Below are 14,995 nucleotides of genomic sequence, written 5' to 3' on the forward strand. Positions count from 1 at the left end.
TGACTAAGATTGGATGTAGGATGGAACCCATCTCATTTCAAATGATGGGATGGGATCCGTGTTCCCTAAATATTTAAATTTGTGAATTTTCTTTTAAATATGTGATTTTTTTTTACAAATATATGATTTTTTTAAATATGTAAATTTGTGGATAATGATGAAGAAATGTGTTTCGCTCAAGTACATTAGTATAATTAAAGATATGTATGAAGGAGTAGTAACCAATGTCCGCACTTGTGGAGGGGTGACAACCAATTTTCCTATAACGGTTGGGTTACATCAAGGATTTGCTTTAAGCCCTTTCCTATTTGTTATAGTGATGGATGAGCTTACGAGATCAATTCAAGAAAATGTGTCGTGGTCCATGTTCTTTGTTGATGATATTGTTTTGATTGATGAGTCTAGAGCTGGGGTTAATGCTAAGTTAGAATTATGGAGACAGACATTAGAAGCAAAAGGTTTTAAGTTGAGTAAGTCAGAATATATAGAATGTCGGCTTAGTAAGCAACAAAGTAGTGATGGGAGTGTAGTGAAGCTTGGTGAGCATGAGGTACCGGTGGATGATTGTTTCAAATATTTGTGATCTATCATTCAAAAGTATGGAGAAATTGATGTAGATGTAAATCACAGGATAAAGGTTGGGTGGATGAAATAGAAAAAATGCAACTGGAGTGTTGTGTGATCGTAAAATGCCATTGCGGTTGAAGGAAAAGTTTTATAGGACGACTATTAGGCCCGCTTTACTATATGGTACGGAATGTTGGGCTGCCAAGAGACATCATATTCAAAAAATGAGTGTAGCTGAGATGCGTATGCTGAGATGGATGTGTGAAAATACAATAAAAGATAAGATTCAGAACGAGGAAATACGTAAGAAGGTAGGCGTTGCACCCATTGAAAATAAGATGAGAGAGAATCGTTTACGGTGGTTTAGACATATTCGGCGAAGGCCTAATGATGCTTCAGTTAGAAGGATAGAGAAATGGGAAAATATATTAGTTAAAAGAGGTCGGGGTAGGCCTACGTAGACTTCGATGGAGATGATAGGAAAGGATATGAATGCTTTGAACCTCACTGAGGACATGGCATTGGATAGAAATGATTGGAGGAGAATGATTTTCTTTTTTGGTCCATATCGCCGACCGCAATTGTTTTGGGATGAAGGCATAGTTGTTGTTGTATGTAATTTTTTTTTAAATATATGATTTTTTTTAAATCTTTAGGCGATCGTAAAGCGTCGCTAATTTTTTTTTACCGTTAGCGGCACTTTTGCAAATACCATATAGAAGACCCTTTGCCTGACATATCCTGACATTTGTAAATACAGTACGATATTTAAAGACATGAGTTACAAAAGTACCCAAAATGTGTGAACTCAGTTTACTAAAATTTCTTAAAGGCACAAGCAGGAGACCATTTTCAAATGTGTGAGGACATTCACATGTGAAGGTTAGAGCATATACAAATATGAGAGTATTTAGTTAAAAAAGGTGTGCACATTTTGGTGACCTTCGCAACTCATGGTTTTAAATGTCACCAAAATGTATGTCTCCTTTTAATAAAATCACAAAAGGGACACATGCATGAGGACATGTCAAAAGCCTTTTTGAAAGGGAGTAAGACGATGGGATTTAAACCCACACCACTTCTAAAGAAGACCAATGACTTACCGGTTAAGGTAAGATCTCTCTTTGTGATTATAATATGAACAAAGTGGATATATATACACATATATATAATCTAATTTCTTTATATAATTGTATGAGTCAAGCTTAATTAGGTATTTTTTGTTGAACTACCTATTCAAGCTTGACTTGTTTAAGTGCACCGAGCCTGAACCCTTGTTCAAGCTCAGTTCATTTATTTTTTCGATCGAGTTCAAACTTTCAAGCTAAGCTTTAACAAGTTGAGCCCGAGATAGTTCAACTCGCTATGCATTCCTATTGAGCAAGGTGGGTTTTCCTTAGTTATTAAAAAAAAGTGCATTAATGGGATGAGATATGGTTCAAATTTAAGAAAAATAATCGTATTGTATGGCCAATTTGATACATTTTTCAAAATATCTTATAATTTTTTATATTCTTTCTATGTCTAAAATCGAAAATATTTGAATTTGAAAAGGTTTTTTTACCCTTCATACATGCAAACTTTCTATATATGCGAACTTCCTCCCGAATATGTGATTTCTTCCTAAATATATATAGAGTTATTCCTATACATGTGATTTTCTCCTAAATATATGAAGAGTTTCTCTTATATATGCTATTTTTTTCCTAAACATGCAATTTTGTCTTAAATACATTTTATTTTTTAAGCTAAACAATATATTCACATCTATTTTAATGCGATCTTAGTCATATATTTATGAAGTTTTATGGTTTGAGTTTAACAGGATGTTCACACTTATTTTTGTTTGGACTTTCTCATTTTTTGTGCATATTTGGGGCACAATTTCTCATTGTCATGTATATTTTTTTATGAACTTTCTTATCCTCGCATATATTTTATGTGGACTTCCTCATTCTCATGTATATTTTATGCGGACTTCTTCATCCTCACATATATTTTATGCAGACTTCATCATTCTTACCTATATTGAACAGTCTATCTTTCAAAAAATGTTTCTCCACAATCGCTCATCAACTCAAGGTGATCTTGGTGGTGTTGGAAAGCTAACGTCCCGATCTATCTTTTTTCTTTGACTATTTTCTAGATTTCTGATGCAGGTAACCAAAAAATATTATAGACTAGATAGAAAAGGCATAGCCATGTCTACTCATCTTTTGTTTTAGAAATGTTGTCGAGGTTGTATCTCAGTGCCCGCTCGTTCTTTTCCAGTGAATCAAGTTTCGTTGAAAAAGTATTTCTGTCTAGATTCTTTTTTATTTTTTTCAGAATTCTTCATTTTATTGGTCGAAACATCCTCTGGAGATATATTGTTTGATTGTTCCAATATATAGAGTATGTTTCTATTCCGATTTTGGAACTTAGAAATGGAAACCCTGGAAGGGTTTTCGATTCTAACAAAAAACATGAAGTTATATTCTTGTGTCTCAGATTTATAAGGACTGTAAGAACACAAGTTTTTAACGTCGGATCAAAGACATATATATGAGAAGAAAAAATGTTTTGCAAAAAAGTCAAATTTGATCAATAAGATAAAATAGTTCATTAGATTTGGGTTTATTAAGTTTTTTTGTTGGAAAATTTTCAAATATGCACTAAACTTTTTGGTCTAATTCAAAAAGTTTGAGAGTTTGCAATTTTCCATTAAAGTTTTCTTTATTATTCAATCAAAATTCTCCGATAATAAATTGGGTTGTCCTTTGCGTGTGCTTGAATTAGACCAAAAAGTTTGGGGTATTTTAGAAATTTCTTTTTTTTTTTTTCTTCATTTATATCCGAGTCCGATTTGGTGAGATCCAAATACGCCTGAATGGTATTGCCCACATTAAACCCGAATCCGAACCATTTGTATTCACATGTAAAAGTGGAAGCTCAGGCTTGTTGCCGAAGGAAGAAGAAAGCAACGCAGAGGGAAGGGGATCGGCCCTTTTGAGTCGCGAATCCGTCGTTCTCTTCCAAAATCATCAATCATGGTTCTCGAGGTGAGCGAAAAGATTCGATTTTTGGTTTGATCGACCATCTTCTTCTCGGATTCTCTTTTCATTTTCGTGTTTTCTTCTCTCTTCTTCTTCATCTTGTAATCGTGGATGATTAGATCTTGGAATTTTGATGGCCAGGCTACAATGATCTGCATAGACAATTCGGAATGGATGAGGAACGGTGATTATTCGCCTACTCGATTCCAGGCGCAAGCCGAAGCGGTTAATCTGATATGCGGGGCGAAGACACAGGTATCGATTTGACCTCTTCTCATCTTTCATTCATGTCTTATTCTTCCTATGTCTTTATCTTTGGATTTGGGTCCTTTTCCGGGGGTAGGTGGGTTCTTTCTTGTTATGGTTGGTTGCATCTGGGGAATTAGGGTTTTGAGTTGTGTGCTTTACGTAACGGGGTTGGGGTTTTATCGTTCTCGGTGGGTTGCTTCTAGGGTTTTGTTTGATCAGGTCGGGTTTTTATGCAGTCTAATCCGGAGAACACGGTTGGAGTGTTAACGATGGCTGGGAAAGGCGTCCGAGTTCTTGTCACGCCTACCAGTGATTTTGGGAAGATTTTGGCTTGTATGCATGGTAAGCTTGCATCCAGTACTATTTTATGTTTGTTGCTGCAGTTTTTAATCCAAACATTACGTTTTTCTTCTTTTCTACTTCTGCTTCCTCGCCCATTCTTTCGACTACGTCACAAGTTCGAAACCCACGGGTGGCGTCCCTTGCTGCAAGATTGAAGCTGGGTGTACTCCCCGGTGAGCGGGGGGACCTCAAGGGTTTTACCAACCGGAGGCCAGCCAATGTGCGGTCTGTGATGGGGGATTTCTCCCTTGGATTATCCAAAAAAGATAAAAATAAAACGAAAAGAGCTGGCAACTGGTGAAAAGAACAAGAAAGCGATTGCGGTAGCTATCTTCCTCTCCCAGTTTCTAGCAACTTCATAAGATTAAGTATGCAAACCTCCAAAAGGAATGTTGGATTGAACATCTGAGAAAATCCGTTCCTTCATATCTGACTAATAGACACCAACATGATATCATAATCTATGATGTAGGAATCTATTTGATGCTGGGTGGGCCAGGCAGCTGAAATTATTGTAACTAAATTCTTTTCTTGTTTTAAGCCAGGGAGAAATATATTCTATTCTAGGTGATTAGGAAACACGATGCAGAAAGAAATATGTCTTAGTTCTCTTCACTAATTTCAGATCTTCTAATCTAGTGTTTTTTACCCTCCTTTCCACACTAGTTGCCAGAAATTAGGTAGCGACCAAGGAAGTATGTTGGTGCAAGGACTGGTTCTTATGTAATGGTGTCAGTTGCTTCTAAGCCCTTCTGCATGGAATGCACTTTCTAAGTCAGTGCTCTATTGCATGTATGCAGTTTTCTAACGGGTATGGTTGTTGGTAGCCTGGTCCGGCTGATTCACATAGTCCCTCCTTTAACCAAAGATATTGATTTGCATACACCTTCATCTTCTATTTGCCTACACCAGAGGAAGAAAACTGAAAATTTCACTTGTACACTAGGATACAAATAGTAGTTTATGAGGAAATTTGGTTTCAGTTGTTGCTCATGTATTCTGCAGGAGCTCTGGTTTAGATGTGGTATTTGATTTATGATGTGTCCCAAAATTAGGTATGTCAGGACCTATGTCAAATAGACATGGCGAACCATTATTCATACTCGTGTCGACACGGCCTGGCACGGGTACCGGTCATGGCATGGGTACGTGCTGTGTCAGGTCGGGTCCAACCCTGATCCGACACAACACGACCCAAAAAAGAAATTGTCGTTTGCCCTGGGGTCAAACTCTACCCCCTCAGAGAGAGAGAGAGAGAGAGAGAGAGAGAGAGAGAGAGAGAGAGAGAGAGAGAGAGAGAGAGAGAGAGAGAGAGAGAGAGAGAGAGAGAGAGGCGTACATGCGCCTCTTCCTCCTTCTTCTGTTGAAGATGCCAGAGAGAGGGAGGGAGAGGCATTGGCCCCTTCCCTTCTTACACTACCTTTTTGCTTTTATATAAAACAATATTTCAAACTACCCCTTCTCTTTTAAAATATTTTCCTACACCCCCAATCTTTCCAATATATATATATATATATATATATATATATATATATATATATATATATAGCCGTATCCCCATACTCGCAAATTTTGAAATTACCCCCGCACCCATAGGTCCCATACCCATGTGACATAGGTCAGCACAGATATTTCTTCAACCTGCTATTTGCAACTTAAAATAGACAATTTTATTATTGTTAGGCCCCATTTTGTGAATGATTTCCTTTAAGGTCTTAACTCTAAATTTATTAATTTAACACTTTATGTGTACTTTTGTACTCTCAAACGGCCTTCCCAGAATGTGTGAGATGATCTAAGTTACTGATTGAATTAGTGCTCTACACATCATACCGTATCATGCAATACAGTACGATACATATCGTTACTATGAGGAATATCACTACGATACGCACTCGTGTGCATATAGGGGTGGCAATCGGGTCGGTGGGTCAGCATACCTCAACACGAGCCCGACCCATTTATTAAACGGGTCGGCTGTGGCAAACACGAACCCGACCCATTTATTAAACGGGTAACCCGACACGACACGGTTAACCCGTTTAATAAACGGGTTGGCGGGTCGGGTTTGGGTAAACGGGTTGGCGGGTCGGGTTCGGGTAAACTGGTTGGTGGGTCGGGTTTGGGTAAACGGGTTGACCCACCCGCCTAACCCGTTTATTAAACGGGTCAGCCGGGTTGGCGGGTTGGCATACCCCTAACACGAACCCGACCCGTTTAATAAACGGGTTAGGTGGGTCAATCCGTTTACGACACGAACCCGTTTAAGCCAAACCCGAACCCGGCTAAGAAGCGGGTTGGCGGGTCGTGTCAGATTTTGCCACCCCTATGTGCGTATCATATGAATCGTGCGATACAGGTCCGTATCATACCGTATCGTACGATACAAGGTCTATACACTTAAAAATGCCTGAATCATGATTTTTCAGTTTTGGGTTTTAAGGAACTCTTGAGGGCTGACTCCCTCATTTGTGTATAAATCATTAGAGAGGTATCTACTCACCCTAGGACTTGTGAGAGTGATTTGGGGGCTGATCCGTGTGCAAGGGAGAGGGTTTTTGCGCTTTGCTAAAGTAAAAGTGCATTTTCACCATTTTTCCATTCAAGGAAGTGGGTTAAGATAAAAAATCTTTATTATGAGTAAAATTACAAAGCTACCCTCTAAAAAATTTCTGCTTCGGGGGTAGGCGCTGTCTCCCACCAACTTATCTGCAGAAATTAAAGATTTATATTAAGGTAGAAGAGATAGTTGATATTTGGTGATGTCTTATGCAGCTCATAGAAACATAAATGCTTCATATGTGATTTTATTGTTGTATTTTGTATAATTCATCATTGTTTCATGTGTTACGTTTTTTTTTTAGAATTTTTGCTAGTTTTTCTGATTTTCATGTTTTTGAATTTTTTTATTAAAAATTATGATTTTTTACGATACAATACTATATTATTTGGGGCCCGATTGATACAGGTAACGATACAATACTTACAACCTTGGATTGAATGCTTTGCATTGACTCTTCTGGACATTCACTTTCATGAACATTCATGAGGCCTGTCCTTTTATACTTTCACTGCCTCTTTTCACGTTGATTTGGCTGAATATATTGGTTCAGAAAAGCAGCCAATACTTTGCTTTTCACTCATTTAGACACTTTAGCTTGTAACTTTTCCCAACAATGATGATAATTTCATCTTTGCAGGCCTAGAGGTTGGTGGAGAAATGAATATTACTTCTGGAATTCAGGTGGCTCAATTAGCACTTAAACATCGCCAGAACAAAAAGCAGCAGCAGCGGATCATAGTATTTGCTGGAAGGTGTGTGTCATTATCATCCTCATCTACACAACTTGGAAATTCTTGCCTGCTTATTTCATTTTCTAAATCTGCTGAATGTAGTCCAATTAAGAATGACAAGAAAGTCTTGGAGGCTATTGGAAAAAAGTTGAAAAAGAACAGTGTCGCTCTTGATATAGTCGATTTTGGTGACGAGGAAGATGGAAAGCCTGAAAAGCTGGAGGCCCTTCTTGCTGCAGTAAATAATAATGACAGCAGCCACATTGTTCACGTTCCTTCTGGTCCCAATGCTCTTTCTGATGTTCTCATTAGGTGATTTTGTTTGGATTTTATTCTTCATAAACTCCTTGAATTGTCCATAAATTCTACTTTCATGTTCAGTTAGTAGTTGAAATGACGTGTAGTACTTTGTTACAGCACTCCCATATTCACAGGGGATGGTGAGGGAGGAAGTGGATTTGCAGCAGCAGCTGCTGCCGCTGCCGCAGGAGGGGTATCTGGCTTTGATTTTGATGTGGATCCTAACCTAGATCCTGAATTGGCACTTGCTCTTCGTGTGTCAATGGAAGAGGAGAGGGCAAGACAAGAAGCTGCTGCTAAAAGAGCTGCAGAGGAAGCTGCTAGACAAGAAAAGGGTTCAGAGCAGGCATCAAGCTCTCAAGATGCAACCATGGCTGAAGCTGTCAGTAGTTCTGGCCCAGTTGCTGACAGCAAGGGGACTGAACTCACGGTTGGTCTCTGATGGATTTTGTATCTTTTTGCCTTGTTCACTTGTTCAAAAAACTGAGAATCATCCTGGTACATCATTATTTTGCTGACAGCCTAAATAAAAAGTTCAAAAAAGAAAAATTTAAGTGATGTTTTAGCTCAAATTTGTTGAGTCAGGCTCAGGCCAGAATTTGACCTGTAATTACACCACTATCCTGTCTGACTACCCTGCTTAGCTGGTCTAATTGGAAGGCCATGGGCCTGGATTTATGCTTGAACAAGGCTGGCCCCTATCAGCTTTGGCCTGTTTGGGTAACCAAAACTCTCAATAATGCCAAAACTTGTTGGATTCAGGCTGGGTCTTGTTGGCTGGCTAGTGGCTGCAGCTAGACAAGAGTTGAGACCAGTCAATCCACTCAGTGGATGCAGGTTTGACTGAGGCAGGGCTGCATAATGGTGCATTGTTTACCCCTTATGCTCTTCTGGTAACTCTGTTTTTCATTCATGTAAATGAAAGGTCTCTTAACTGACCATGTGATGAATATACTACTGGCTACCCCTTGTGCTAAGAGATGAATATACTAAATTTATCACATTCTTTACTGCACCTTTTGTAACTTGATACCTCTATTGACCCCCATACCCATGTTGTACGTGTTGTAGCCACAGTACTTGAGGTTTTATCTATTTTATGATCTAGTCAATGTGTAAATTCAATGTTTAACTGCATGCTGCTTTTTGATAATTAATTGTTAGTTAATTATACATTCTTGACATTTTTAGACTTCTAGCTTGTAGGTTGTCTACAACTTCATATATAGAGCATTTTCTGAAATGTAGTATAGTTGTTCATTTTTCTATCTCTAAGTGTCTGGGTGTGCTCGAGCATGCATGCATGTATACCCATTCATGCCCATTGCCCCTACATGTACCTATGTGACTTTAATGAAATAAGCGGAAGAAGCCAAGAATGCTAAAGCATTCACTATGTCCCACACGGACAAGTGCAACACGCACAAGAGAGGAAATCCACTAATGGATATACAAAGGGCCTTATAAAAAGGCAACACACATGAAAAATAATATCACTATTATTGAAGAGGAGCTCTCAAGAGCAATGCCACATACATGGGGGGTTCCCCCTATTTATAAGAAAAGGAGACCAAAGGGGCTCCCAATAGAGTCGTTGGGAGCCCCCAACGACTCCATTGTGGGGCCCCTTTTCGGTATCCAAAAAATACATATTAAAAAATAAAAATAAAAATAAAAAACAGTAAAATAAGAGAAACAAAATAAGTACCCCTATGGGGTACTTTGTGAAATGACCATAATACCCCTATCGGGTATTATGGTATTATTACATGTGTTTTAACACCCCCCCCCTCAAACTTTACGGGGGAATGACCGAAAGTTTGCCAAGAAGGAACAAGAAGCGAGGAGCAGGCAGGGCTTTGGTAAAGAAATCTGCAAGTTGATATTCTGAAGTGACATATGGCAGTGTAACTGTCCCACGAAGATATTCATCACGTACATAATGACAGTCCATCTCAATATGTTTAGTCCTTTCATGAAAGGTGTGGTTGCTGGCAATATAGATGGCACTTTTGTTGTCGCAACAAAGCTTCGAAGCACCGGTAATTTCGACTCCCATATCTTGAAGAAGACTTCGAAGCCACACAAGCTCCATTGTAGTGGTTGCCATAGCCTTGTATTCTGGTTCAGTAGAAGACAACGAGACTTTTTGTTGTTTCTTGCACCTCCAAGCAATTAGCAAATCTCCTAGAAAAACACAAAAGCCAGTAGTTGAGATTCGATCATTTGGGTTTCCTCCCCAGTCAGCATCAGTATAAGCCAGTAAGTCTAAGGAAGAGATTGAGGATAGGAATAGCCCTTTAGTCAAAGTATTTTTGATGTATCGAATGATCCGGAGCACAGCACTCATATGCACAGATATAGGAGCATGCTGAAATTGACTTGCAGAGTGCACAACATGAGCAATATCCAGCCTGGTGATAGTCAGATAGGTGAGGGAGCCTATGAGTTGCCTGTAGGGCGTAGGATCATCCAACAGAACTCCATCCTCCAGTCGTAGTTTAGCATTGATAACCTCGGGAGTCTCCACCTTTTTGTCATCTGAAATCCTAGATTTGGAACATATGTCTGCAGCAAGCTTCATCTGTGACAGTATATACCCTCGAGGAGAGTATGCGACTTCTATACCAAGAAAGTACCTGAGAAAACCCAGATCAGACATATCAAAATTATGTTTTAACATATTTTTAACATTAAGAATACCACTTTCATCATTGCCAGTGATGATCATATCATCAACATAAAGCAGAAGGATGATGATACTATTACCTGCACGTTTAACAAAGAGAGCAGTGTCAGTATAACATGAACGAAATCCCAATTTTAACATGATAGCACTAAATCTATCATACCAAGCCTTAGGGGCTTGTTTAAGACCATATAAAGCTTTTAATAACCGAAGAGTTTGACCTTGGTTAAGATTAATTCCCGGCGGAGGGTCCATATATACTTCTTCATTCAACTGACCATTAAGAAAGACATTTTTAACATCTAATTGAAATATAGGCCATTTCTTAGATGATGCTACTGCTATTAGAGTTCTAACACTTGTCATGCGAGCCACGGGGGCAAAAGTCTCCTCATAATCGATGCCATATTCTTGTGAATATCCCTTAGCAACTAATCTAGCTTTATAACGTTCTAGGGAACCATCACTTTTTGTTTTGACTTTGTAGACCCATCGACATCCTATAGCTTTTTTATTTGGAGGAAGATGAACTATTTCCCAAGTTTTAGCCTTATTTAAAGCATCTAGTTCAACTTTCATTGCTTCAACCCAATGATGAATATTTTTTGCTTGATTATAGTGGGAAGGTTCATAGTAAGAATGCAAGGCAATTAGACAAGCTCTATATTTAGGTGAGAGAGTTTCATATGAGACAAACCTATTTGGTGGAATGGATTCTCTAGAAGAACGCCTAAGAGAGGTTTCTTCTAGGGGTTCATTAAGCCGCAAGAATTTTTCTAAAGCACTAATAGGTTGTGCTTCCTCACGCCGAGTGTATACTTGGAGATTGTCACCATTAGTTGGTGATACATCATTATCATGAGTATTTTCTAAAGATTCCGGATGACTCAAAAGATCATCATTTGAGTCTTCTAAAAGATCATTGATAAACATATAATCAATTTCATTTGGTTTTTCCAAAATTTCAAATCCATTTTCATCTTCTAAAAACGTCACATCTTTGGAAACAAATAATTTATTGTTCTTATAGTCAAAGCATCTATAGCCCTTTTGATTTTCACCATATCCTAAAAATACGCATTCTATTGCTTTAGGTGACAATTTATCTCTTTTATGCAAAAGAACAAAGCATTTACACCCGAAAATACGAAGACGATTGTAGTCGGGTGTCATATTGAAAAGTTTTTCATAAGGAGAGATATTATTCAATTTTGAAGATGACATCCTATTGATTAAATAGGTGGAGGTCAACACGGCTTCGGCCCAAAAATTTTTAGGAATATTTTTAGAAATGAGTAAGGATCTAGTGGTTTCTAAAATATGTCTATGTTTTCTCTCTGCTAGACCGTTTTGTTGAGGAGTCCTTGGGCAAGATTTTTGATGACAAATGCCATGTTGTTTTAGATATGATTGAAAATCATTTGATAAGTACTCTCCACCCGAATCGGATCTAAGAATGGATATTTGACTTTGAAATTGATTTTGAACTTTTGCATGAAATTCTTTGAAGAAGTTAAAAACTTCCGATTTAGCATTAAGAAAATAAATCCATACGTATCTAGTATAATCATCAATAAACGTAACATAATACGAATAACCACCTTTGGATAAAACCGGAGATAGCCCCTATATATCGGAATGCACCAATTCAAAAGGTCTTGTTGTCACAAAAGTTCTAATAGGAAAAGGAGTAGACTTCATTTTTCCAAAAATGCAATCTTTGCAATTGATATCTTTTTCTTTACAAAACTTGTTTCCAAAAGGAAAAAGATACATTTTAGAGTAACTTGGATGTCCAAGTCTTTTATGCCAAGTTTCAATATTTTTGTCTTGGACATAAGTACAAAATGAGGTATTTGGAAGTGTTAAGTTATCCATAAAATAAAGGTCTCCCTTCCTATGGCCTTGCCCAATCCGCTTCCCGGACCGGAGATCCTGCACAAAGCACCCTTGGGATGAGAAAGATATTTCACATCCATGGTCGGCTATTTGAGAAACGGAAAAGAGGTTAAGATTTAATTTAGGAACTATTCTAACTTTTGGAACAAGAAAATTTTGAATATTTTTAGAATCAAGAGTTCCAATACCATTTATTTTGAGAAAAGTTCCATCGGCCGTAGAGACATAAGATAATTTTGAATTGGCGTGCACATTGGTTAATGCATTTTCATGAGGAGTCATGTGAAAAGAGGCTCCGGAATCTAAAATCCAAGAGTACGTACCAAGAGGTGATGATGAGGCAATGGCGGCACCGGAGGTGGAAGAAGTGACCTTTAGAATTTGTTGAAGAGCCAAGGAGATTTGTCCAAGAGTATCTTTGAGATCCCCGTTCTTGCCGTCATCTTCTTTGGTGGTGGATTCTTCAACGGAAGCCACCTTTGGCTTGAATGCCCCATTTAGCTTTGGGCAAACAGGTTTAATATGTCCCGGCTCATAACAATGGTGACATATAATCATTTTTCTTCCACCACTCCCTTGCTTACCAAAATGAGGTGGTTTGTATGTTTTAACATGATTGCCGGGTTTAGATACGGCAAGAACTTCCTCTACGCTTTTACCCATGCTATGCCTAGTCTCTTCTTGAGTAATCTCGGCAATAGCCTCTTCCAAGGGAGGAAACGTGGATCTATGGAGAAGTGAGGATCTCACTTGTTCAAATTCGGGACGAAGCCCAAATAAAAATTGAAACAATCTATCTTGTTCCATTTGTTTTTGTCTTAGAACCACATCCTCCATAGATACCCATTTAGGCTCTAAAAGAGCCAATTCATCCCACAAAGGATTTAGAGCACTATAGTAATCTTGTATGCTCATGTCACCTTGTTTTGTGATTCTTACTTTTTCTTGCAAGAAATAAACTCTTGCAAGATCCTTTTGGGTAAACATACCCTTCATAAAAAACCAAGCTTCATTTGCCCGGCGGAATTTTGCAATATTTGCACATACCTTGAGTTCGACATTATTCATAAACCATGCTAGGATTTTTGCATGGTTGCTCTCCCAATCTTCCATTTGATGATTATAATCTTCAATGGCCTTGAGACGAGCATCGCCTTCAAGTGCTTTCTCTTGATCTCCTTCCATCTTTGTGAGCTTAAGTTGGGGTTCCAGAACGGTTCCCATTACATAACCCCAAAGCTTCTTGCCTTTGAGATTATTCTCCATTGCGGATGCCCACATCATGTAATTTTTTCCATTGAGTTTGAATGATAGATCGATCTTGACTTCCATTGCTACACAATGAAGATGTGAGAGAGAAAGGAAGTAGAGAGAGACAAGATTTTACCTTTAGAAGATCGTATGACTTTGATACCATGTAATGAAATAAGCGGAAGAAGCCAATAATGCTAAAGCATTCACTATGTCACACACGGACAAGTGCAACAAGCACAAGAGAGGAAATCCACTAAGGGATATACAAAGGGCCTTATAAAAAGGCAACACACATGAAAAATAATATCACTATTATTGAAGAGGAGCTCTCAAGAGCAATGCCACATACATGGGGGGGGGGTTCCCCCTATTTATAAGAAAAGGAGACCAAAGGGGCTCCCAATAGAGTCGTTGGGAGCCCCCAACGGTCACATATGTGACCGTTGGGGGCCCCAACGACTCCATTGTGGGGCCCCTTTTCGGTATCCAAAAATACATATTAAAAAATAAAAAACAGTAAAATAAGAGAAACAAAATAAGTACCCCTATGGGGTACTTTGTGAAATGACCATAATACCCATATCGGGTATTATGGTATTATTACATGTGTTTTAACAGTGACATAGACCTTACCCTTCATCTTTTCACAATTGAGAAAAACGAACCCAATTGACTGTTTTCAGGTACTTGTATGAGAAAATAAAAAAATGGTCAGTATCAGACCTTATTGACTGTCTCCAAGTAAAATTTATTTTGTTATTTTATATAATATATCTTGTTGATATAACTGTTCTTTCTGTTTCAGATTTCGGTTGAGTATACAAATTTACACGTGTGCCATTTTCCCAACCTTTTCATGTTTGATTTTGGTTTACTTGGAAACTATTTTTTAACTGTTCTGTTTTAATACTGCTTTATGGGTGATGTGATAATCCATATTCTTCATAACCTAGTTATAGTTTGCTGATCTAGCAGGATGATGAGACTGCCTTGCTAGAACAAGCCCTTGCAATGTCAATGGATGATCCACGTTCAAGTCAGTCTGCTTCTGCTTCAGTAGGTGATACGATAATGTCAGATACAACTCCAGAAGACCCAGACATATCTCTTGGTGAGCTTGATTTTTTTATGTATACAAAACCGTGCATATGCACAGTCTATACCTAGTATATGAGATGTGATGCATGCATTGGTTGTTAAATGCTTTACTTCTGTGATTTTTTGTCTCCTGTAGCTTTTTATTATGGAAAAAAAAACTGTAGTATTTTCAATTGCGTCTAAGCAAAAAAAATACTTTGTGTTGCCTGTTTGATTGGGAATTTTATTCATGGCAGTTCAAGTAAACAGATGAATTTTGTATTTTTTT

General features: G+C 38.1%; 1 protein-coding gene across 4 annotated transcripts in view; it reads left to right on the forward strand.

Moving 5' to 3' along the window:
• The first annotated feature begins 3,499 nt into the window (after positions 1-3,499).
• LOC149832799 (26S proteasome non-ATPase regulatory subunit 4 homolog) overlaps positions 3,500-14,995 on the forward strand; it is a 28,170-nt gene continuing 16,674 nt past the window's right edge. For all 4 annotated transcript variants that reach the window (XR_016433371.1, XM_090014720.1, XM_090014722.1 and 1 more), the window contains exons 1-7: positions 3,500-3,608; positions 3,744-3,857; positions 4,088-4,193; positions 7,394-7,508; positions 7,590-7,799; positions 7,905-8,217; positions 14,605-14,740. Coding sequence is in view for 3 of the 4 variants with exons in the window: in XM_090014720.1 (XP_089870846.1) it covers positions 3,597-3,608; positions 3,744-3,857; positions 4,088-4,193; positions 7,394-7,508; positions 7,590-7,799; positions 7,905-8,217; positions 14,605-14,740 (1,006 nt within the window). In the remaining variant the exon portion in view is untranslated. The remainder of the gene's footprint in view (positions 3,609-3,743; positions 3,858-4,087; positions 4,194-7,393; positions 7,509-7,589; positions 7,800-7,904; positions 8,218-14,604; positions 14,741-14,995) is intronic.

This window comes from Nuphar pumila, chromosome 7 (assembly GCF_984573655.1).
Source record: "Nuphar pumila chromosome 7, dmNupPumi1.hap1.1, whole genome shotgun sequence".
NCBI classification, from domain to species: Eukaryota; Viridiplantae; Streptophyta; class Magnoliopsida; order Nymphaeales; family Nymphaeaceae; genus Nuphar; species Nuphar pumila.